This window comes from Chelonia mydas, chromosome 5 (assembly GCF_015237465.2).
Source record: "Chelonia mydas isolate rCheMyd1 chromosome 5, rCheMyd1.pri.v2, whole genome shotgun sequence".
NCBI lineage: Eukaryota > Metazoa > Chordata > Testudines > Cheloniidae > Chelonia > Chelonia mydas.
Window position 1 is genome coordinate 23,368,535 of NC_051245.2, and position 26,743 is coordinate 23,395,277.

General features: G+C 42.5%; 1 protein-coding gene across 3 annotated transcripts in view; it reads right to left on the bottom strand.

Annotated features, from left to right (window-relative positions):
- ADAMTS12 (ADAM metallopeptidase with thrombospondin type 1 motif 12) overlaps positions 1-26,743 on the bottom strand; it is a 313,276-nt gene that overhangs the window by 32,575 nt on the left and 253,958 nt on the right. For all 3 annotated transcript variants that reach the window (XM_043547279.1, XM_027831000.3, XM_007068846.4), the window contains exons 17-19: positions 19,471-19,597; positions 8,155-8,365; positions 1,813-2,964 (exon numbers count right to left, since the gene is read on the bottom strand). In XM_043547279.1, coding sequence (XP_043403214.1) covers positions 1,813-2,964; positions 8,155-8,365; positions 19,471-19,597 — 1,490 coding nt within the window. The remainder of the gene's footprint in view (positions 1-1,812; positions 2,965-8,154; positions 8,366-19,470; positions 19,598-26,743) is intronic.

Consider the following 26,743-nt stretch of genomic DNA (forward strand, 5'->3'; position numbering starts at 1 on the left):
ATGCACCACAGGCGCTGACTTCCCCGCTTTTCCCTGGGTGCTCGACCCCCCCACTCTGTCCCCGATCCTGCCCCCACTCCACCCCTTCCATGAGGCCCTGCCCCGCCTCTTTCCACCCCTGCCCGGCCCCCATTCCAAACCCTTCCCCAAAGTCCCCACCCCAACTCTGCCGCCTCCCTGCCCCTATTCCAACTCCTTCCCCAAATCCCTACCTCAGCCCTGCTTCTTCCCCACCTCCTCTCCTGAGTGTGCCACGTTCCCGCTCCTCCCTCCTTCCTCCCAGAGCTTGCTACGTCACCAAACAGCTGTTTGGTGGTGGCTGGGAGGTAAGTGGAGGAGCAGGGATGCGGCACACTCATGGGGGGCGGAGGAGGAGGAGGTGGGTTGGGGGGGGCGGGGAGCTTGGCTGACAGTGGGTGCAGAGCACCTACTAATTTTTCCCCGTGGGTGCTTCAGCCTTGGAGCACCCATGGAGTTGGCGCCTATGGCACTATTCTTCTCTGGCAAACTCCTCCCACTTAACTAGCCATTCCAAATCTGTAAGGGCAGCCCAGCATTTCTTTTGTAATTGTTCAGCCCTTCATTGGACCTCCAACTTCTGTTTTTCTAGGGTCAGTTGTCAACATGCCTACCCTCCACTCTATTTCTCCTCTCGATTGCCAATACTGCTGGTGACTGAAGGAGATAATTAACAATTAGAATTGATTGTTTGATGCTGAAAAATTTGTAACTACTGAATAACTAAACAGGAAGATGCGGCTGATTATAAAGATGACAAATTGCAATAGTGACCAAAAATCTCCATCATGTTGCATCTTTGGTGTCCTACATGGAATGAATTTGGTCATCCCAGTCCAGTTTCCAGGGGACATGAGTCCTCATCGCCCACCAAAAAGCCAAATTTTGCACCTTGCAGAGAGTCCCAAGACTGAGTTGACAGGAAGCTAGAATTACTTGCTCACTGCTAAAAGTGCTCCTTCTATATCAAGGCTGAAGCACAATGGCAGGCCAACATGAGGAAGTTTCCACTGTCGCTGCCCGAACTGTAGCTGATCCGTGCTAAAAACAGTCAGTGAGAGGTGTGGGTTCAGGTGCCCAAATCTTAATGTAGGTGACATACTTCAGGCACCATTGTTTGAAAATACTGACATCAACTGATGCAAAAAAAAAAAGGGGGGGGGAAATTCCTTTCTGACCCCAAATATGGTGATCAGTTAGACCCGGAGCATGTGGGTAGAACCACCAGCCAGACAGCTGGGAAAGAGCCCTCCCCATTTAGTTTCCCTTCTCTAGTCGTTGGAGATATTTGCTAATAGCAAACACATCGGCCATATGCCATTGTAGATAAGTTTATTGAGAGGATGGTATGATGAGGTTATCAAGTCGCGTTTTTTGCCCCCACTACTCCCCTTGGAAGTCTGTTCCAGACCTTCACTCATCTGATGGTTCAAAACCTTCAACTAATTTCAAGCCTAAAGGTATTGATGGCCAGTTTATATTCATTTGTTCTTATGCCAGCACTAGGCCTTAACTTAAATAACTCCACTCCCTCCCTAGTGTTTATCCTTCTGATGTATTTATAGAGACCAATCATATCTTCCCTCATCTTTCATTTGGTTAAACTAAACAAGCCAAGCTCCTTAAGTCTCCTCTCATAAGGTAGGTTGTCCAGTCATCTGATCATCTTAGTAGCCCTTCTCTGCATCTGTTCCAGTTTGAATTCATCTTTCTTAAACACGAGAGACCAGAATTGCACACAGCATCAGACTAATGAGTTAAGTCTCCACATCTTATGAGTTACAAATCACTTACCTCACTCCAGTTCCCCACTATCCAGTACACATCACCATGCAAAATATTGGAGATTCTTGCATAATCCAGTTCTGTGGCATTGGATAATTTCCCCTCAGAAACTGTACTGTGGTTCTTTGGAGCATCTTCAAGACTTGGAGATTTTGTGCTTTGGGTATGATCTATCTCGTCAGAGGGTTCCATTTCTGTTCCATTTTCAAACTGGACTCTTGATACGTTATCAAACATTGCTGGCTTTATTGTAACAGGCCGTTCTGTGGTGGCCTTTTCTGTGACAGGTGTATCTATTTGCACACGGATACTTTTTAGGTTCACTGCTGTTGAAGATGACAGTCTTTCTGCTGCTATGCTACTAGTAGACTGGGTAGAAGATTCATGTTGATAAAATGTTGGTGACATTTTGGGAGTCGTAATGACATGAGACCTGATGTTTGGAGTTTTGCTCCTGGTTTTGATTGCAGGACTGCTTTCGCCTTTGTCACTAGGGATGTCACTGGGTTTGTCATTGCCTTCTATGGACCAATCAGTATTGTCAGACTCTTCAGTTAAATAATCATAGCCTGGATTTACTTCTGGACTTCTGGTTAATGAGGTGGTGCAACTAGCACCTCCTGTCTGAACAACGCCCTCTTCTGAAGCAGAGTCCATATCCATGTTAGACACATTTTTGACTTTTCTTATATTTTCAATACTTGAACTATTACTGACAGTACTATCTTGGCGTGACCTGTTTCCATTAAACACAAAGGGATAATTATAATCATTATTTGATCTGTTAGAATTATTTTGTAATGTTCTTTTTTCCATGTTGTCCTTTTTGGAAGAGTGGACAGGACTGGAGGAAGTAGAGTCTAAAGCAGTTGTGCTTTGGGACTCAGGTATTTTTGTTGTTGTCTGGTATTTTTGGCTCAGTTTAGGGATGGGTATTCTGCCTGATGGGCCTCTTTTGGGATTAACTGCTGTCTTCCTGATTATGATCTTTCCTCTGTTGGGTTTCACTGGGGGTATCAATAGTCGTCTGGTGGAAGGACACTGCTGGAGGCCACACAGAGCCTTAGCATTTGGTCTCTTGAACATATCACACGGTTCATCATTGTTTTTGGCACAACTGATTTTACGAGTCCGTACCCCACCGCCACACGTAACTGTACACTGCAAAATAAATAGTCAATTTTCAGTCCCTATCTCTTGATTCTCCTCCACATATTCATACACATCATTACCAAACGTGCATCTATCTATAAAAATCAATGTTCTTATCAAAATCAACAACAAAGTTTTCCCCTAGAAATAAGCATTTTGATTTTTACTAGGGGGGAGTTCTTCACGGAAGGGAGATTTGTAATACTTTCCTACATACTGTACATAGTGAATGTCACCCAAGGTGGACAGAAATGATACAGATTAAATGATAAAGGCAGCATCTCAAAGTGGGATCATTCCATTGCACAGAAAGTCTTAGAGCACACTATTTTAAAGTCCTGTTTGCACAATCCCCACACGAAGTTTAAGAAATGTCAGAGACTTAAAAGGTCACCACCCAAAACATGCCTGGCCCGCTCACTTTGGTTGCTCTCAGTCTCCCAGAGCTGCATTTTCATGTAATGTCCTTCAGCCTCCTCCAACTCCAGAAGCTAACCTGTGTTTCAAACTCCTCTACATACTCTTTGCTTCAATCACTGTCAGTCAGCATATTTTGTAAACGTTCTGCCTAAGTCCCTACCTTATTCTTAGTTTTCTAGATTCTTCTGCTCCCTTACGCCCTACGAGGAGAACCAGAAGGGGAAGGAGGAGTGTGGATAGTTTCCTAAAACCTGCTGAATAGGAAATGGAGCCAAAACGGCATTCTCTCAATTTGCCAATAAATGCCCCATTAGCGTGCTGAGCTAGCCCTCCTGTTCTGTTTTTTGTAGCGTGGATTCATGAAGAACGGATGCCAAATTAATGGAATTGCATGAATACTTTGTTAATACTTTATGAGGAAACCTGTGTAGGTTGTAACTTATTTTCTTTATCAGTCCAGTATGCCAGTTGAAGGGCACACTCTACGGCCTAGTACAGAAAGATCTGTGAAAGGCCATGGGACCATTCTGTGCCATTCCATTCAGCATATTACTTGGGGAACAGTCCCTGTGTTCTAATGAGTTCAGGGTCTGCAGTTGTGCCTGGCACTTATGCAAAGGGAGAAGAATACTCCTTCTACCTTCCTCCCACACCCACAGGCACAATTTGGTCCTCAGTGACTGTAGCTATGCTGAGGTTTTTCTGAAATTTCCCCACATTTCTCTAGCTCTACAGGTGCAAGCAATGGTGCTAGTGAAGATTGACAATTGGCAGTTTAACCACTGGTTCATCTAACCCTGTTCAAAGCAGGTTGAGGTGGCATGATGGTAGAAACACCAGTGGCCAGGGTACAGAATCATAGAAATGTAGAATTGGAAAGCACGTTGAAAAGTCATCGAGTCCAGCCCCATGTGCTAAGGCAAGATTAAGTAAAACTAGAAAAACTCTGACAGGTGTTTATCTAATCTGTCCTTAAAAACCTCCAGTGATGGGAACCTAATAATCTCCCTAGGTAACCTATTCCAGAGCTTAACTACCCTTATAGTTAGAAGGTTTTTCCTAATAACTAACCTAAGTATCGCTTGCGGCAGATTAAGTCCATTACTTCTTGTCCTACCTTCAGTGGACATGGAGAACAATTGATTAATATCCTCTTTATAACAGTCCTTAGCATATTTGAAGACTTATCAGGTCCCCCTCAAGTTTTGTTTTCTCAAGACTAAACATGCCCAGATTTTTTAACTTTTCCTTATAGGTCAGCTTTTCTAAACTTTTTATCATTTTTGTTGCTCTCCTCTGGACACTCTCCAATTTGTCCACCTCTTTCCTAAAGTGTAGCACCCAGAATTGGATGCTGTACTCCAGCTGAGGCCTCACCAATGCAGAGTAGAGCAAGACAATTACTTCCTTTGTTTTACATATGACAAACCTGTTAAATACTCTGGAATCATATTAGATTTTTTGGCAACGGCATCACATTGTTGACTCATTCAATCTGTGATCCACTATAACCCCCCAGATTCTTTTCAGAAGGACTACCATCTAACCAGTTATTCCTCGTTTTGTACTTGTGCCTTTGATTTTTCCTTCCTACATGACATGTTCATAGGCAAACTAGGGAAATGTGGCCTAGATGAAATTACTATAAGATGGGTGCAATACTGGTTGAAAAACTGTACACAAATTTTATAAGCATATTGTTCACTCTATTATCCAAGTCATTAATGAAAATATTGACTAGTACCAGTCCCAGGACTGACCTTGGCAGGACCCGACTAGATACACCCTTGACTCTTGATAACTAGTAGCATTTTGGAGGATAGGATTAGAATAGAAAACTACTCTTTGAGTAGTCTTTCAACCAGTTGTACACCCATCTTATAGTTATTTCATCTGAGCCCTACTGACTTGAATACATCTAACTTACCTAAATATTATTTTAAACTGTTCTTTCCCTATTTTGGCTTGCATTCCTTCCCCCTTGTTGTTAATATGAATTGTGTGGAGTACCTGGTCAACTTTTACCTTTTTAGTGAAGACTAAAGCAAAATAAACATTAATACCTCAGCCTTTTTGATGCCATCCTTTCTTAGTTCTTCTTCCTCGCTATATATAGGACCTGATGGAGCCATATGGGCCTCTTACTAGTCTTCCTAACTTTCCTTCACATTAGGTAGTTTGCAGTTATGCCTTTAATATTGTCTCCTTGAGAAACTGTCAGCTCTCTTGAACAAATTTAATCCTGTGGTAGGTCACCTACCAGTTCTCAGAGTTTGTTATTCTGCTTTTCTAAAATCCATTGTCCTTACTCTGCTGCTTTCACTTCTTCCTTTCCTTAGAATCATAAAATCTATTATTTCATGATCACTTTCGACCAAATTGTCTTGCACCTTCAGATTCACAACCAATTCCTCCCTGTGCATCAGAATCAAACCTAAAATAGCAAGTCCTCTGCTTACTTCATTCCCTTTCTGAAACAAAAAGGTTGTCCCCAATAAATTCCAACAGCTTAATGGAAATTTTGTGTTTTGCCATATTACTTTTTCAACAGATGTCTGGGTAGTTAAAATCACCCATTACTCTTTGATCTTGTGTTTTGGATATTTCTGTTGTTTGCTCTAGAAATGCCTCATCCACCTCTTCTTCCTGATTTGGTGGTCTATAGTAGACCCTTACCATGATGTCACCCCTATTTTCCTCCCTTCTCTTTTCCCCCCAAATTCTTTCAGTTTGTCTGCCTGTCACCTCCTTCCAGACCTCAGAACCTGCATATACATTCTCCCTTTTTTTCCTGCCTGTCCTTCCTGAACAAGCTATAGCCCCTCTACACCAATAAAGCCATAATTTAGCTTATGTTCTATTACTTCCACTCCTTCCTGTTTATTACCCACACTCCTTGCATTTGTATACAGACATCTAAGATGTTAAGCAGATTCCCCCACTCTATACAAGCACTATTCCCATTGCTAGCACCTGCTGAGCTGTACCATTACTAGAACTTTGGTGGAAGAATTTCCAAAAATCCTGAGTAAATAAGGCCAGTGAGCTTGATAAATGTCTACATATTTTCTCTGTAGATCACAGCTGCAACAATACATTTAATCTATAACTCTTTCTTTAAAGAACTTTGAAGATTACGTGTGGACCAGATCCTGAGCTATGCTCATTTACTTCTGTTGAGGTTCTTTCCCTTTTAATTAATTTAAATGGCTAGCACAAGATTTTGATTAAGCATGATGATGACAACTATTGGCATTGTATTCCTGGCTTCTGAAGAAACTAACTAGTCTCATTCTAGCCTTCTTACCAGTCTGACCCAGACATTTTGGCTGTGATTTTCAAAAGTTCAGATTATTTGGATCCTAATTCCTATTAGTTTTAATGGGGATTGGACGTCCCAAATTCAATTATTTTAATGGGAAATGGGACTCAATATATCCCATAAGTGGCTTTGAAGATCTAGCCCTTAAACTGTGGTTGACACTCAAAAAGAGTTTAGAATGACATGGTAGCTGTCCATATTTCTGTGTGCCTCTTTGAATGCTCTAGTCCTGTATTAAAATTAAAGTGCTCCCATTGATTTTAGTAGGATGAGAAGGTGTTGAACACCTTGCAGGATCAGGGTTGTGGATCTGCAGAGTTGTAAGGAGCGTGAAGTCCTTTGAGAGATGAAAGGCTCTAATAATGTAGATATCAAATCAGTTTAATGGAGTCACACATAGCAGATATGCTCTACTATTTTAAAACAAATTTGCTAGAGCAATTTTTTGATGACCTCATTGTATGGTTCACCATCTGCCACTAAAAAAACTGTACATTATTTACTGACCACTTTAAGGATGTGCAGACAGTCTGGAGTTCTGACAGACAACTGTAGTCAAGGGAAACATAACAAGGTCAAATGTTGTTGCAATACAAGAGATACGGCTTACAAACTAGAATTAGAGCTTCGTGTGCCAATATAAGATGCTACAAAATCTCCCAGATCTGCTCCATAGCAGTGCTGATGTCTGGACTCTGAAAGGGTTTGAATATGCAGATGCTTGGAAGGCTCTTGCTACTTAGCTAGTCAATGTTTGTTAAGCGTGGTAAATATGAAAAGCACTATGTAAATGCTAAAGTTGAAATAGAAACAAGCCTCAAAGTTAAGAACTGGATTTGGATAGAAAGTTTGGCATGTCTATATCAAGTATTTGGTCAGGCTCATTTTTGGAGGTATTGTTATTGTTGTTATGGCTGATGTTATCACTAAGAAGCCAGCCTGCAAGACCCTAGAGATTTCTGCTGCTGCTCAGCACAGGGGTGACACTAGTGTCTGAATGGCAACCTGGTGTCAGAAGAAGGGGCATCATTATCATTGCTTTTATCCATCACTCCTTTATTGTAGAGACAGGCCTGAAACAAATATCTAGAGCTAGCTTTGTATCTTTTTTTCAGAGCCAACCCCCCATCTTACTACTTCCAAACTCGAAATTCAAATTCCAGATCTTTCACCATGATTAAAATGTTCAGATTTTGAGTTAGGATTTGGCCCATTGTAGAGACAGATTTCAACTCAGAACTAGTAATTGAACCTGGGTATAGACCAAGGCTTTGGTTTAGGTGTATAGCTGGTTATATAGGTTCATTATCAATTCTGGAGAGATGGGAACACTGGTAACTTGCATCTCTTTCTTACATCTCCCCATGATTCCTTCTGAAGAGACGTTCCACCTTGAAATTTTAAGTCAGGTGGAGACAGAACAGAAGTGTTAGTTCTTTCGACTGCCATGCATTTACCTCAGTCCAGTTGCTCACTGTCCAGTCAGACGGGCATAGAACATCTCTGTTGCATGAAAAGTGGGTCTTTGGTTTAAGCAGATGCTGGCAGTCTTTAGCAGCCAATACCTGCTCATCAGATCCCACTGTTTGGAGGCAAAGGACAGTTCGTTTCTTCTCTCCTGTTGGGCCACAGGTGGTTGAACACTTCTGCCATTCTCCTGCCCACCATCTGCAATCCAAGTCAAAGGGAATGCAGAACATCAGAAGGACAAAAACATTAATCCATTGCAGGCACGCTAGATAAAGGTAGCTTTGGGGAGGCTCAGACAATACAGAAGAAGTAACATAATGAAGAGTTCTGGGCTTGTATTTAAGTTCTTCATAGAAAATATTAAGCACCTAACTTTCCCGCTCCATTGTATGCCAAGTATCTGATGGGCAGTTCAGACACTGATCCTGTATCAGCAGTAGACTCTGAAGATTATATTTCTAGAATACCTAAGAATATAAGCCATATTCAGGGGATTCTTCCAAACCTAACTATGACTGATATCTGTGCTGTCCAGGAAGTTTTGTATTTTGTTTATTCATTCCTGTTGTTCACTTGCTCATTGTTTATTCATTCCTATCGTTCACTTGCTCATTATGATCTTACTGAAAGCAAATGAGAACAAATTATTAGGTCCATAGTAATGCCAATAATTAGAACTGGAAGAGACTAAACAGGTCATCTCATTTGTTCCTCTTTCAAAGGATTGTTCACTATAGCACTTTCTCCTGTGCTTTGTTTAGTTTTAAATGACAATATTCGGGCCTCCACTGCTTCCTTTAGGGCAATACTTCACATTGTAATAGACCTCACAATTAGATTTTTCTTTAGAGTCACCCTGCTTTATCCTTTCCTCAATTTCATCCACTTATTTCCTGTTATGTTTTCTGGGGCCATTCTATACGATCAGATACCTGCATGGCTGGCTTGCATTATAAGAGAGGGCAAAGGCCATCTGAGAAGCATTGAAATTTTGTGATTCACCCTGAAGTATCTTTATTAGGTTTTGCAAAATGTATCTAATGAGCTCTGGGTGGCTTTACCATTTGCAGGGACCCAGGCAAGAAGGGGGCCACAAGTTGCTGAAATGGACGTTTGGCCCAGCTGTGAACTACAAGTCCATGAAGGCATCATAAACAATGACATGTGCTTCTTGGGCTCCAGGCATGCCCTCTGAAGCCTCACATTGGCAACTAAACAGATGCTTGCAAAGTCACAGGGACTGATTTAGAGGTGTAAGTAAATGCAACTCTACTGGAGTCAGTACACTTCAATTAGCCCTGGTTTTGACCTAAAATCTATACCATATGTTCGATTTCTTTCTTCTTAGTAATAGTTTCATAGTAAGACAATCACACCATTTTTCTACAATTATCCTTTAGCTTACAGACGTAGGAGGTCCCATATCTTCTCCTGGGTCGCTTTCCTTGACTATATGAATTGCCACTGTCAATACCAATGAATAGTTACTAGGCCAGGGAAAGAGAGTAAGAATGGCTCTATAGCCTGATGGTTAGACTGCTCATCTAGGATAGGGGAGACCCAAGTACAATTCCTGCTCCAATGACTATTTAATTATTTATAGATGGTAGAACACATTCAATAGGAGATATTGAGAGAGTCCCACACCAGGCTCGCTCCAGAGCCCTAGGGTGCTCTCCTGCAGCGTAGAAGACTGAAATGCAAATCCCTTCTCCACATCAGGCAGAGGTGGGAACTGAACCCAGATCTCCCACACCCCAGGCGAGTACCTGGGACTCAAGGTTGTAAGAAAGGCATAAAACATTGTGTGTCAACATGACCAAAACATTTTGATTTTTCTGTTTTGCTGAAGCTATGCAGCAAATTGAACGTGACCTGAAAAAATTTGTGAATAGGTTTGGGTTGACAAGAACTTCATTTTTTGATGAATCAACTATTCACTGGCGAAAAAAATCACCCAGCTCTACCCATCACATTAAAATATCTTCTTTCTTCACCCTAGACTTCCCTTTCTGATTGTTTGCTTTCTGAATCAAATTAATAAAAGTACAGCTCAGAATATGACCCAAGGAGTTACATTTTGTTCTAGATCATACAGATTTATATCTGAAGTAATTCCAATGAAGTTAATACATTTGGAGTTACACTGGTTTAATCATGAATTTGACCTATTACTTGTTAAACTGACAGTACTACACAAAAAATGCTAAGAAAGAAATAAGGGCTTATTATCCTAGCATTTCCTGGTTTATCATTTACCTGATTTTAAGACATGAGCAGGTATATCTAAGGACTAACACAATTCCAAAATCTGTAGGATTCATTGGTCTGTAGGTTTGTGAGGAATTATGCAGGCTTTGGTGGTGATACAAGTGTGCAATACTGCCTACATTTCAAAATAGCCATGTCCTGAGTCCCCAAAATAGCCAAGACAGACTCAACAAGGAGGGTTAAGCTCTGGCTACCAATGTGGGAGCTCTCATTGACCCTCTGGGCAAAATGTAAAAGGTTCCAAACCCACGGATGCAACTCCATTGGCTTCAGTGGATGAGCACATGCTTATACAAGGTCTAAATTTTCAGTAAGAGTGCATTATAGCCCGAAAGAAACATGCCTAGCTCATAAGAGATGGAATCTAAATGTACACTGAAATCTTTGAGAACAGCAACTGAGAATGAATCACTAAGTACCAACATTAATTATTTGGGACAGAATTCAGCGAGTACCAAAATAATGCCATTTCCCACATACTGTGTAGTGAGGAGGCGTGGCCTCCCTCAGAGAGTAACAGAGAGGGACCACAACATGCCCCCTGGTGAGCTGAACCAGGAAAGCCACGTCCACCCTGCCGGAAGCGGAAAGGTGGGACAGGAAGGGGAAGTACAGAAGGTGGGCCCTACAGCTTAATTGTGGTGGAGCCACCACAAGAGACGACGCATCCCGCTTGCTGCAGGAGACTGCAGAGGCTGCCTTCTGAGGACTACCAGGGCTGCCGTCTGAGGACTGGCTGGATCTCCCAGGACCTATGGCCAACCAAGACGCTGAGGAGTTGCCAGGGCTGCTGCCTGAGGACTAGCTGGATCTCCCTGGGCTGCCGGCTGACCGAGACGCTGAGGAGCTGCTGCCTGAGCACTGGCCAGAGCTCCCTGAGATGACAGATGCAGGTACACCAGAAGGGGACAGTAGGAAGCAGCCCAGGGAAGCTAGGCAACAGTCTGGTTGGGAGCTGGCCAGCTACAAGATCAGCTTGTTGCAGGCGGATCCCCGCCTCCCCCTCCTTAGGCCTGGAGACCTGCGCTCCTCAGGCAACCCTACTTGAGCCCCATAGACTCTCTTGGTGCTCACCCTTACCCGAGCCTCTAGACTTTATGGGGCTCACTCCTACTGGGGCTCATAGACGGCATCGTTGCTCTGCCCTGATTGCAGGACAGAGCCCACTCATTGCTTTGCTGCCCTACCCTGACTGGGCCTGCCGTACTGTTCTGCCCAGCCAGAGGACCAGAGCACTAGATGAAGCTAATTCCCCACTTTGAGCACCTTTACAGGTACGCAACAGCAATGAGGTGTGGCCTCCCTCAGAGACTGAAAGAGAGGGCCGACCACCCAGCCTACAACTGAAAAAGCAAAACTACTCAAATGAAGTTTAAAAGTACTTTAAACAAGATCATTGGGTATACCTGAATAACTACCTGTGGTTTAAGAAAAAGTTCCCACAATTCCACTTTTAATCTTGTTTTTAAACAAAAACAAAACAAAATAAAACCAAGCACCTCTACTCAAAAAAACCTTGGCTGCTTCATATGCACACAGAATTAATATTTTGAATTCTAGTATACGATATGAAACAGAATCAATGTCTACTATACTGATTTAATTACTGTGTTCTACCTTTGATATTTTCTGTACACACTGCTGACTGTATTAAATGTCATTCTGAAAGCACTTCAATTCACTCTGACTGAACATCTGACTTATTCAATTACCTGATCAGGAGATTTCAGCTGTGTCACCAAAAAGCGATAATGTGCCTCTCTGCTGTCACTTCTTACCATTTCCTCTGTTAGTCACAGGACAAATATTTGTATCAGTTCATTACCTCTGGGAAGCTAGCTATTACTTTTTACATCACTGTGGGCAAAATATTGCTTAATACAAAAGCAGATTAAAGGTAAAATAAATACTCCCATGTTAATAAATACATAATAAATTATTATGGTGTCAGGTTTCATTCTTTTTCTGCCATGCATCCTATTCTGCAATACATCATTCTTTGCATTTCTTACCTCCCCCATCCTAATCTTTTTCTCTAATTTGGCTCTTCAGTTTCCACTCCCATCCTCTATCCCCTGATAGTTTCACTCAACTGCAAAAGGGCTGTCACTGATATGGGGGTGGCTGACAGCTATTTATTTATAATCATACAATTAAAAAAAAGACTCTGAGCCATCAAGCTGTGCACACTTCTAATTTGTGTAACCATCTGTTCTCATCACTGGTCCTCCTATGTTCCCTTTACCATTCCCATCAATTGTTTGGTGCATTTTCTCTTAAATTAGATGGCAAGACTTTGGGGCAGGAACTCTTTTCCTACATGTTTGTACAGTACACTGGGACCCCAATCCTGACTGAGGCCTCTGGATCTTACCACTTCTGTGCTCCTGCATCTTGTCTCTAGGAGCTTCATTTCCCCTCCATGCAGGTACAAACAGCAAAGTGAAATTGACAAGTTGTTGAGAAGACACTGCCAAATCTTCTCAGTGGAGCACAGCAGTAAAGTAAAGAAAAATACTGAATCAATTCACTTTGTACGATGCTCTCACTTCCCAGATCTTCTTTCCAGCTCTTTTTTGTAACCTCTACTGTTCTGTAAGGCCCTGATCCAGCTAGGCACTTCAGCACCTGTGCAACTTCGAGCATGTGAACAGTCCTATTTACTTTAATGGAACATCTTGAATGCTTCACGTTACTTATGTGAAGTGCTGAGTGCCCTTCATTCCCACAGACCTCAGCAGTATTCAGCACCTTGAGGGAGCGCTTAGCAGCTTGCAGGATGAAGCCCTAAATTCTTAGTGTCCATCTTTCCCTTCTCACATACACACATTCTATTGCTGATACTTTTTCTTTACTGGGTGGCTCTTGCGACCACATGTTATCAGCTTTCAATATAAAGCAAAAACCGTCACCCATATTCCATAAACTGATACATTGTCAAAGGACATAGCTAGACGTGGACTAGTAACATGTAAGTAATAAGGTGTTACACATAAAAAGTTAGGTTAAAAGCACATTATGGTTGCAAAGTCAAGCACTCCAGTTAGGAAATGTCAGAATGAAGGTTGCGGGTGCATCCTCAGTTGGCTCCCTTGTACGCAGGACAACATAGTCTTTAATTACATTGAGTCATACAGTCAGAGTTCAAGAACAGAAGGGACCACTAGATCAGCTAGTCTGACATCCTGTATATCACAGCCCACCACCACCACCCAGCACCCACACACTAAACCCAACAATGGAAATTACACCAAAGTATTACAGCCCACAGAGGACTAGACTATTATGTACCACGGGGAGAGAATAGGAGGGACCAAGGTGCACCAATGTCTGAGGCCGGAAATGATTAAATGAGATATACCCAGATAATCCTGGCAAGTGACCAACACCCACATGCTGCAGAGGAAGGCAAAACCGCTTCCCAAAGTCACTGTCAGTCTGATCGCGGGGGGGGGGAATTGCTTCCTGACTCCACATATGATGATTAATTAGACCCCGAGCATGTGAGCAAGAACCAGCCAGCAAGCACCTGAAAGAGAAAACTCTCGGTGTCACTCAGAGACCTGGCCCACCCTGCCCAGTGTCCCATCTCCACCCGTGGCCATCCCAAATACTTTAGAGGAAGGAAATAAAAAAACCCAGAATACACTGGTGGTGGTGAGGAATCGCTTTCTGACCCCTGGAGGTGGCTGACTGAAACCTTGAAGGATGAGCTTTCAGGAACATAAAACATAAATCAGAAGGAAGCCCCAGGGCTGCTGAGCTCTGACCCCCACCATCACAAGCAACCTCATCACACAATAGCACTCATGAATTTGTCCAGCTCGCTCCTAAAACTAATTAAGTTGTTGTTTGATTTTATACTATTTTTCCTGTGCATTGGTTTAAATGACTTTCCTGCCATCACATAGGAACTCTGTGGCAGCGGCACGGATAGAATCCAGCTCTCCAGGGTAACAACCTTGGTCTTGAGACCCACCCTTTCTTTTCCTGCAATCCCCTGCCTCATTCACTGCACACCTTCCAAATTTTGCAAGAAATGAGACCGGGGTCCTACCAACAACAGCCTCACTCACTACACGACCCTGATCCAGTTCCATCCAGTGCACTGAATGAGGCAGGGGTCCTGTGGAATAATAGTTTTGGGCCTGTGTCTAATGTATCATAATGCATATGCACAAGAGGGCCGAATTAAGGTTGCACAGGCAATTTTCTGCTTCCACAAACTGAGTAATGATGGCCATGTTAAGACACTACACTGGGACGTGGACAATCTGAGTTCTATTCTTGTGTGATCCTGAGAAATCACTTAATTTCTCTGTGCCTCATTCCTCACCCCCAAAAAAATATTGGAAATAATAATGCTTCCTTTTTTTCAGCATTTGACTGTCTCATGTGTTTAGATCGTAAGCATGTTGAGGGAGGGATTGTCTCTGATGGTGTCATGGATAGCACACTAGACTAGAGTGCAGGAGGCCTGGGTTCAATTCACATTGACATTGGATAAGTCACTTCCCTCCCTGTGCCTCAGGCATACTGCCCTCCTTTGTAAAGCATTTTGAGATCTACTGATGAAAAGGCATAGGTATTACTATTACCATGTTTTTGTACAGCACCCAGGACAATAGGGCCCCAATCTTGGCTGGGACCTCTAGGGATTATTGTAATCCAAATCATAACAATACTCTCTGTCCTTTACAATTGCTGGAATTTACTAAGCAAACTGTTAGCGGTGGTTAAAGTTTTTCTTCTAAAAGCAGCAGCAAGCTTCCTTGAGAATGTCAGAACACCGCTGAGATGGCAGGAAATCGAAGACTTCAAATTATCTATTTATGGGCATTCTGTCTGAGCAGGTATTCATGTCAAAAAAGGGCCAGGGGAAATTTTCTTTAGACGGAAGGAAAAAAATTTCTGTTCACTTGGTATCATAGAATCATAGAATAACAAGATTGGAAGGGACCTCAGGAGGTCATCTAGTCCAACCCCCTGCTCAAAGCAGGACCAATCCCCAGCTAAATCTTCCCAGCCAGGGCTTTGTCAAGCCTGACCTTAAAAACTTCAAGAGAAGGAGATTCCACCACCTCCCTAGGTAATGCATTCCAGTGCTTCACCACCCTCCTAGTGTAAAAGGTACAGAAGAGAAGTAAGTAAAGAAAATACATTGTTCTTTCCTTTCAGGACAATACAATGAATTTTATACTGAGCATCTATAAAGATAAACACCTGCTTACCAACCAAGCAATATAATTGTAAGTTACATTGGTTCATACCAGTATCTTTCTGTGCTGATGCCTGTCAATATCACTCTAAAAAGAAAAGGAGGACTTGTGGCACCTTAGAGACTAACCAATTTATTTGAGCATGAGCTTTCGTGAGCTACATCTCACTTCATCGGATGAAGTGAGCTGTAGCTCACGAAAGCTCATGCTCAAATAAATTGGTTAGTCTCTAAGGTGCCACAAGTCCTCCTTTTCTTTTTGCGAATACAGACTAACACGGCTGTTACTCTGAAATATCACTCTAGTTAATGGGGCTGTCATATCTGCATTTCCATCAAATGCTACCTCCCCATTGTAGGAGTAAACCATTTCTGTTCTACTCTGAGTTGACATTTTACATACTTGTGTGCAATAAAATATTTTAGAAATGTCTTATGTAGCTTCAGATTATTTAACTAGAGAATGGGCAAAAGAGTTTTATCACATGCTCCCAGTCACCTAAGCAACATGAATGTTTGGACTCTGACTTCTCAGAAACCTGTGAGTTAACCAGTTTCCAACTTCCTGGAGTCTATTAGCTGAGAAGGTGGAAGTCAAGACATGACCCTGAGCGACTTGCAGCCATGCTGGTGATTATGTACATTTTATCAAAGGTAAGCTGCACAGCAATAGAATGGAATGTCTTCCAGTTCCTGTATGATTCAGTTTGAATTCATAGTCTGATGGCTAATCTTGTGCTCACGTGTTTTCAGTCCATGGGATCCAATAGATGGTAAGGAAGTTATCTAAAAAAACTTCCTCATGACTGCTTTAGATAACATATTTCCATCGAGAAATTGATCTGCATGTTGGAAGGTGGATGACCAGCTAATAAGAGCATTGCCTTTGATGGTAACTTAGTTTCGGGGGCCAGGAAACCCAGGGGTATGGTTACATAGCCAACCAAAGGTCCATCCATGACTGCATTGTGTTTGACCCTCCAAATCCCTTCTCAGTTCTTAACAAGCATTGAGTAGAGTCAGGCCTGTATCCCTAGAATCTCTGACAGATTCAGCAAGTGAATACTTCCCTGTGCACCCTATTTTCAAGGGCAGAAATACCATCTCCCTCTGTCATTCTGATTTTCTTCAAAACAAAGAAACTGCTTTACTTTCCTACTCTGAACTGCTATTGTGCCTGCCATTGGCGGATCCAGAAGAACTGCATCACGCCACTGAAGATGCCATCCATCGCCTGGCTAGATGACTATGCACACGCTAAACAAATAAATACTTTGCAGAGAGGAATCTTAGCTATCCTTCTGGATTGTAGATGACACAGCTGTAGGGGCCTAGCTGTGGGTTTCAAAGCTTTAGAAAATAATTGCAATAGCTCACTATGAGTTCATGGCTAGTGTGTGCGAGCATGTGCATGCATCACTGGCCATTGTGGAATGAAATGTTAGCACTAACTCAGTCTGTGATCATATTGCCTTGTAGTGACCAGTCTATAAAGAGGATATATTGCTATAAGGCTTGATAGGGAACAGCAATCCCCCATTAGCTCAAGTAGCAGAGCCCTGTGTTTTTAGAACAGGGGCTCCTAAGTTCCATGTTTCATGTGGTGTGTGTGTGCTTTAAATGCAGCTACAGATTTATTATTCTGTTTCTTACTTATTCTTTTTTAATTATCAGAAATCACGGCTACTCTATGATTTTGTGCTGATTTTCCAGCAGCTCCTGTACATCACAGGCAACTAATTATCACGACTAAGAAGAGATAAATAAACAACCAAACCCCTATCACTATGTTTTATGACTCTCCTGCATTTTACTTTATCAATATTTTACTATTATCACTATTACTCTATAAAGGACATTTACCAAAGGAGACAGAAAGAACTGCAAATGGTTTTAGAATAGTCAATCAGACTGGGATTAAGCTAGATCATCGCTTCAGCAGTGTGCAAAAAACTAGGCACAACAAGGCATGTTTAACATAATTCTATAATCACTAAGAGATGATTTACAGCAATCTAATTTCCTACAGCAGGTTCTGACTGCTATTGAAGAGAAACAGTGATTTCCAAATGTAAGCAGCAGAAGCTAGATAATATGGTATTTAAGGATCTTTTAACTTCTGAATAACCCAGTCATTTCTCTTTGGGACTTTGGAATAAAGAGCTTAATTTATATTTTTTATAAATATAAATGCTCCTGTGTGTTCAGTTTAGCCTCAGCTATTATGGAAGCCATTAGTTAATAAGTTTGATTCTACTGTCAATTGACTTCCTTGGCAATTTGCACAGATTTACAACCAAGCTGTGTGCTTTATACTTTTAAAATGATTTACATAGGCTGTAACAGCATTCCTAGATATTTCCCCAAAGAGACATCACACATAACTGTGAACTGCAGGAACAAGTAATAAAACTATTAATCCCCCTAACATCTGTACATTATTTACTATATAAAAGCAGCAATACACATCATGCAATTCAGTGCTGACAAATGCAAAGTTATACATAGTGGAAGGAATAATTTTGATTACTCCAGCCATGGCTTGGGTTCTAAATTCACTGGAACCACTAAAGAAAAAGCCTTAAGAATCCTTACAGTGAGCTCAATGAAAACATTTGCTTAGTGACAGACCGTTGTCAAAAATAAACAAATAAAGCAAAAAAATATTTGGGTATGTAAACAGTGAGATAGAAAACAGTACTAAAAATTATGCATTACATATAAATCAATAGTCTGCTCTCACCTAGAATACTGTATTCAATTCTGGTTGCTCCATCCCACAAAGAGATGTAGCAGAAAGGGGGGCGGTCCAGAGACAGACAACAACAACGCTGAGTAAGAATTAACATAATGCAGTAGGGACATGGGAAAACTTCCATATGAATAGAGAATGAAAAGATCAGGACTGTTTAGTTTAGAGAGAGTAGACAAATAAGTAGGGACATGATAAGGATATTAAACAATAAATGGTACAGAGGAGGTAAATTGGGCATTCCCATTTACCCTCACTCATAATACCAGAACAAGGGAACATTCAAATTAACTGAAAAGCAGAAGATTTAAAACTGTTGAAAAGAAATACTTGTTTCAAACACACAGTGAGAAATTAATCTTCATCACAAGATATCAAGACTAAGATTCACAAAATTTTTTAAATGGTTAGATATTTATAAGCGTAACGTGTACATCAGTGGTCCCCAAATGTTTTCTGTTGCACCCCCCCTCCACCCGTCATGGAACCTGTCTGCACTCCCCTGGGATCCATGGTTGGAGTCTGGGGCCGGGAGCCACAGTTGGGGCTGGGGACTGCAGTCTGAGCTGCCGCTGGGGCCACAAGTGGAGCAGCAGCTGGGGCCGGGGTGGAGCTGGGGGCAGAGCCGGGCTTGGTGGCACTCCCTTCCTGCCCCTGTGGGGGCTAGCCTGGACCCCACTACACTCCCCCCAAATGTTCTTCCGTGCCCCTCTAGGGGGCCATGCCCCACAGTTTGGGAACCAGTGGTATACATCCACAGCTTTATTAGATAGGATAAAATATTTGAGATATACACATAATCATGCTTCATTTCATAGACTATCCATTAACTGATAGTAAGAAACTTCTCTTAAGGGCAAATAATTCTGAAATTGCCCTTTACAGGGTTTCTTTCACTCTCCCCTAAAACACCTGGTAGTGGCCACTATTGGAGACCACTGCTCTGAACTGTTGTTGCAATTCCTGTGTTCTTTGCCTCCCCTGAATACTATGTTTGAATTAGAATACAACACACTGAATAGTGCTCCTGTACAGTATCCTAGTATTCACAGCGTTTGTTACCTGGGTGGACAATCCTTTTCATTGCATTTCTTTTGTCGTCCGTTTGGCTGCATTTCTGGGTCACAGAAGGAGTTTTTGATCACACTTCCCCCCCTTTTCACACATTGGGCTGTCTGTCGCTGAACACCTGTGAGAATAATAATTTCTCCGTGCATATTAAATCCTTACACCTTTGTGTTCAATTCCAAATGGACACTGATCAGGTTGGCGTACCAGGCCCACCCCACTTCGTGGCAGAGTCTGTGGTTTTCAAAACAAAAAGGAAATGGCAGTAGAGGTTGTCTGAAAAGCAACACTTGTGCTGTATTAGTTTTGTTTTCAAAAGGAGAGGACTATTCCCTCCTAATTTAATATTCTTGGTCACATTAGAAGCATAAAAAGGATATAGCAGCACTTGAAGTATCTTAGCCAATACACAACGGGCCACATCTCAGAAAGTTGGAAAAAATATTTCTGTCCTTTTAAAAAAAAAGAGATACAGCTAAAACAGATCCCAAAGAGATACAGCTAAAACAGATACCAAAGGCTGAAACGCCCACTGGGAAGATAAACACGGTCATTGCTTAGATTGTGTGCTCTGCATTTGTTACTTGCACTCCATTCCTCTGTACTGGAATAAAGGGTTGTTAGGATATAGATATTCAGGCCTGTCTGTAAAGGCCTATACTCTAAGAATTTAGGTGTATTCTTATCACTTGGCTAGTTATAGAGGTATAAAAGAAAGAATCAAAATCACTGTCTGCCAGTGAAAGGTCTCTCTCTTATTGTGACAGTCTGAGGCCCTGTTCTTAGGCTAAGGCCTTTGGCTAAGCAACAGAGGCAGCATAAGCTGGGAAGCGACCGCTCACATCCTCACATTCCAAACTAGTCACATTGAAAGAACGTGCTATTGGGCTGTTAGGAATACAATCCTGTCCTGATAGTGCCTATCACCTCCAGAGAAAGGGATGTGCCTAGAAAATGTAAAAGGAAACTTAGTTTGATAGCATCCTGTCTGGCAAGAACTCACTTATCAATAGCTGGGATGTGAAATTCTCACTTCTGTATTGTTTTGTCATTATAGTTCCCATTTTGCTATTTGGCCGTATAATCTCTGTCTGGTTCTGTGATTGTACCTGTCTGTTGTATAATTAATTTTGCTGGGTGTAAACTAATTAAGGTGGTGGGATATAATTGGTTACATAATCATGTTACAATATGTTAGGATTGGTTAGTTGAATTTCAGGAAAATGATTGGTTAAGGTATAGCAAAGCAGAACTCAAGTTTTACTATATAGCCTGCAGTCAATCAGGAAGTGGATGGGTGTGTGGGGGGGAAATGGGAACAGGGAATGGGAGTGGGGAAATTGGAATCATGTTTGGCTAAGGGCAGGAATGGGAACAAGGACACAGGTGTAAGGCTCTGTGGTGTCAGAGCTGGGAAGGGGGACACTAAGGAAGGAAACTGGAATCATGCTTGCTGGAAGTTCACCCCAATAAACATGGAATTGTTTGCACCTTTGGACTTCGGGTATTGTTACCAGGGAAGTAAGTGGGTGAAGGAATAAGCCCCCGAACAAGGATGAACAAACACAAGATACCCTCTCTCCATTGACCCACAGAGGAAATGCAGCGTTATTGTAGTGGTGTCAGTCCTAGGATAGCAGAGAAATACTGGATTAATGGCTTATTACAAGCTATAACCCACTAACAACTCCCTCTCAGCTGCTTCCCCGCCACTTCCTTTCACCCCCTATGGGCATGTCTACACTACATTACTACAGGGGTTCATGTTCATCCCCTCCTTCTGTCGCTGATGCGCATCCTCACCAGGAGCACTTGCACTCACTTAAGAGGGGTAGTGTGGGGGCTGAAAGCCCAAGTTTCTCAGCTCGGTACTGAGATCCCAGCTGCAGCCAGGCTGCCGACTGGGCTCTCAGCTCCCTGCGGAGCTCCCAGCTAGAGCCAGGCTGCTGCCTGGGCTCTCAGCTCCACACTCTACATGGAGCTTGCTCCATGGGGAGTGAGAACCTGGGTGGCAGCCAGGCTCCAGCTGGGAGCTCCATGCGGAGCAGGGAGCTGAGAGCCTGGGCTGAAGCCAGGCTCCAGCTGGGAGCTCAGAGGGGAGCCCACAGCCCAGGCCCTCAATGCTGGGCAGTGAGGCTCCAGCTGTCAGCACTACTGGGACTCACAGCTGGAACACCCTTCCCCCCACTTTCAAAAAAGAGATCCTATCAGCAGTGAAATCGTCAGCCATGCTGACAGCCAACAGGCGATGTAAGAAATGCAGTGTCTATACAGACACTGCGTCATCTGACCTTCATCCACTTAAGCCTTATGCATCTTGTCGAGGTGGATTTATTAGGTCGACATAGCGGATGAGTTACAGTGGCAGCAGGAATACTGTAGTGTGTACGCCTACTTACTTTGATGTAAGGTGCCTTATGTCAACTTCACTTTGTAGTGTAGACATGCCTTATGACTGGAGGGGTCTGAATGGGCCACTTCACCTTGAATGGACCCTTGGAATGTGTGTTAACTACTTATGCTAAACAATCTGTTCCACTTTGTATTTAGCTGTGACACTGCATACTTTACCCAGACCTGAAGAAAAACTCTGTGAAAGCTTGTTTCTTTCACCAACAGAAGTTGGTCCAACACAAGAAATTACCTCACCCACCTTGCCCCCCAGAGGAAATGAAAGTTTTGTGGCATGGGGATGAACTGCATAGACCCACTGGTATAAATGCCTAAATGGGGATTAGAGAGATAAGGCGAGTGAGGTAATTATCTTTCACTGGACCAACTTCTGTTGGTCAGAGAGAGAAGCATTCAAGCTACACAGAGCTCTTCTTCAGGTTCAGGAAAGGTACTGAGGGCAGGCCTACATTTAAATGCTGTAGCGGCTGCTACCTATGCCTCTGGGAGGGCTTCTCTCATCAGTGCAGGTACTCCACCTCCGTGAGAGGCAATAGCTATGTTGAAGAGAGAAGCCCTCCTGTTGACACAGAGCTGTCTACACCAGGGGTTAGGTTGGTATAACTACGTCACTCAGGGCTGAGTAATGTAGTTATATCAGTTTAAGTTTCAAGTGCAGACCTGGCCTAAGGTTGCCACACCAGAATACCAGGTTGAACAGATAGTTTAAGCATAAGCAGTTAGCATGCATTTTAAAAGCGACCCGTTAACACACCTAAAGTCATAGAATGAAAAGGAGTTAGTGGGCTACAGATTGTTGTAATAAGCCATAAATCTAGTGTCTTTATTAAGACCATGATTTTTAGTGTCTAGCAAAGTTATGAATTTAAGCTTCTAGGCTCATCTTTTGAAAGTGTTGAGCAGGTTTACTTTGAGGATCATAGAATCATAGAATATCAGAGTTGGAAGGGACCTCAGGAGGTCATCTAATCCAACTCCCTGCTCAAAGCAGGACCAATCCCCAACTAAATCATCCCAGACAGGGCTTTGTCAAGCCTGACCTTAAAAACTTCTAAGGAAGGAGATTCCACCACCTCCCTAGGTAACGCATTCCAGTGTTTCACCACCCTCCTAGTGAAAAAGTTTTTCCTAATATCCAACCTAAACCTCCCCCACTGCAACTTGAGACCATTACTCCTTGTTCTGTCATCAGCTACCACTGAGAACAGTCTGGAGCCATCCTCTTTGGAACCCCCTTTCAGGTAGTTGAAAGCAGCTATCAAATCCCCCCTCATTCTTCTCTTCCGCAGACTAAACAATCCCAGTTCCCTCAGCCTCTCCTCATAACTCATGTGTTCCACACCCCTAATAATTTTCGTTGCCCTCCACTGAACTCTTTCCAATTTTTCTACATCCTTCTTGTAGTGTGGAGCCCAAAACTGGACACAGTACTCCAGATGAGGCCTCACCAATGTCCAACAGAGGGGAATGATCACGTCCCTCGATCTGCAGGCAATGCCCCTACATATACATCCCAAAATGCCATTGGCCTTCTTGGCAACAAGGGCACACTGTTGACTCATATCCAGCTTCTCGTCCACTGTAACCCCTAGGTCCTTTTCTGCAGAACTGCCGCCGAGCCATTCGGTCCCTAGTCTGTAGCGGTGCATGGGATTCTTCCGTCCTAAGTGCAGAACTCTGCACTTGTCCTTGTTGAACGTCATCAGATTTCTTTTGGCCCAATCCTCTAATTTGTCTAGGGCCCTCTGTATCCTATCCCTACCCTCCAGCACATCTACCTCTCCTCCCAGTTTAGTGTCATGAGGATGAGGACTGATAGGTCAGATATAGAGTGATCGCTTTGTGTTCACCCACAGGTGATATGGTGTTTTTGTCTTTTTTCATTTTCATGTGTGAAAGAGCGTACTGATTGTCTGGTTTCACTCACATAGTTGTTACTGGGGCTTTTAGTGCACTGGATGAGGTACATCACATGTTGTGATAGGCACATATAGGACCCATGGATCTTGAAAGGTTAGTAGTGGGGGGTGTTGATCATGGTAGTAGTGGAGATACATCTGCAGGTTTTGCATCTGTTGATGTGGCAGGGTCCAGTGCCACTTTGAGTTGGTGTGTTCTGGTTTGTGGGGAGCTTGCTTCTGATGATGAGCTTGGAGAGATTGGGGGGTTGCTTGATGGCCAGAAGAGGGTGTTCAGGAAAGATTTCTTTCAGGATGGAGTCCCCATCGAGTATGAGTTGTAGCTGTTTGACGATACCCCATCTGGGTTCCAGTGTGGGGTGGTAGGTGACAACTATGCATGTGAAGTCACAGGGGGTTTTATTTCTAAAAGCAGATTCTCTTACGGTATTTGGATGGCCCATTCCATGATGTGATCTACTTCTCCGGTGGAGTGTCCCTGTTTAGTGAAGGTAGTTTTGAGTGTGTTAAGGTGTATATCCCAGATTTTCTCCTCTGTGTATATTCTGCAACATCTGAGTGCCTGGCTGTAGATAACAGATTTCTTGGTGTGTTTGGGTGGTTACTGGATCTATGAAGGTCGGTGTTGTGATCCATGGGGTTCTTGTATATAGTTGTCTGTAGGTTTCATTGTTGAAGCCGACGGTCGTTTCCATGAAGTTGATGCTAGTGTGGGAGTGTTCCAGACAGAGTTTTATGGACAGATATTGGTTGTTCAAGTTGTGGTGGAAATCTATGAGGAAGATTAAGTCATCTGTCCAGAGGATGAAAATATCATACATGTATCTCAGGTATATCATTGGTTTCGCATTTGTCCAGAAATTCTTCTTCAAGTTGGCCCATGAAGAGGTTGGCATATTGGGGAGCCATCCTAATACTCATGGCTATTCCCATGGTTTGGGCAAGATGTTTGTTGTTGAATGTAAAATTGTTATGGGTGAGGATAAAATGGATGAGTTTGATGATGTCTTTGGGGTGGATATCTGAGGTCATCCATTTTCTTGTAAGTATTTGAAGCAGGCAGCTATGCCATCATTGTGAGGCATGTTGGTGTATAGGGAAGTGACATCCATGGTAAGGATGGAGTTCTGAGGCAGGCTGTTAATGTTGTGGAGTTTGTGGAAGAAGTCGGTTGTGCACTGGAGGAAGCTGGCCCTTTGTTTGGTGAGCGGTTTGAGGATGGTTTCTATGAGTCCTGATATTCTTCAGTAAGAGTGCTATGGCCAGATATTATGGGTCTGCCTAGGTTCCCTTGTTTTTGGATTTATAGCTTATTCCAACAATTTGTACCACGCTAACCCCTCTTTTTGTCGTATGGCAACAAACTGAGCGTTTCACCTTGAATGGTCCCTTAGAATATGTGCTAACAACTTATGCTAAACTGGACTTAGACTATAGCTTAGGCTATCGCTACACTACTACTTATGCCAGCATAAGTTATATCGCTCAGTGGTGTGAATTTGCCACTCCTCTGAGTGATGTAAGTTACACTGACCTAAGTGCCGGTGTGGACAGCACTATGTCAGCTTTCAAGCTTTACACAAAGCTTTTCTTCAGGTCTGCGAAGAGTGCAGAGTAGTGTCTCACTTTGTGTACATTTCCCAGACCAGCAGAAGAGCTCTGGGTAGCTCAAAAGCTTGTCTCTCTCACCAACAGAAGTTGGTCCAATAAAAGATATTACCTCACCCACAGGTATGCTAAATGAAGAGAGCAATTAAGCCCCTTTATGTAGTGAAGAAGCTGGAAACAACAGAAACTGCTGCTGAAGGCAAAGCGCTGGATGTCAATGCCTGCTAAACTAGGTGCATTGAAGAGTTTCCTGATTGCAAAAATCTGGGTTAGGGAATTGGTTGACAAGCTGTATGAGTGTGAGAGGCAGAGAGCCAGACAGGCAAAAGTGAGCAGTCAGCGAAAGATGCAAAGATGAGCATGGCCTTCAGAGGGAGCAGAGAGCCAGAGTTCCTTGGATCATAAATGAGAGGGGAGGCAGACTTGAAAATTGTGAGCAAAGAAACTATCTACTGTAATGTGTTTCTATTGTATTCAGGAAAACACAATTTTGTGTAAACAAATAGGATTGCTAACCTCTTGGGCCAAAAGGGCAATAATATTGTATCACTGTGATTTTTATCCTACCCCTATATAGGCTGTTGAAGGGGTCAAAACAGAATATGCTACTCTGGGGTCAGGGATAACTGTTGTATTTTAGATAAAGAAGTGTCAAGTTTGCACAGATTCTTTAGCAGGTTTCAAGAAAATAAATTTACATAGAAATCTATTAATAACACATAATAAACAACCCATAAGCTTTGGGAAACAGATGAGTTTTTCCTAATATTTCACACTTTCCCCAATATAACCATTGCACATATAAACACAATTTAAATATTTGTTTCCTAATATTTCACATAAGAATTCTAGTTATTTTTTTCATGGAATATCAGAGCCCTCCCATTTCACTTATCCATGAAGTTACACAAAAGGGCTTAAAAAGATGGACATAGAGAAAATAGGATGCAACCAGAAAATCCAAAGAAGGAAATTAAAGTAGGTTTTGATGGTGGCAATGGTAGCAGTAGATTGGAGGAGGGTTGATCATTGTTGAAAAATGCCAAGAGAATTTAACAGAAAATGATACACTTTCTAGCAGTATTTGTGTCATGTTATAGTATTTAATGGATAGTAATAGTATAATTTAATAGTAATTATTTTTATACAATTCTATAGGATGGTTAAATAAGGCCTACAGCAACACTATTAAATTCAATTTTTTTTAGATAAGTTTCTATAGAACACTCTTGGTTTCCTCCCTAATCTGTTCTATGCAACTTTTCCATTATGATGTTTGTTTTTTGCTTTGGAAATCTAATCTGAGAGTTTGGCAAATGTCACTGCCA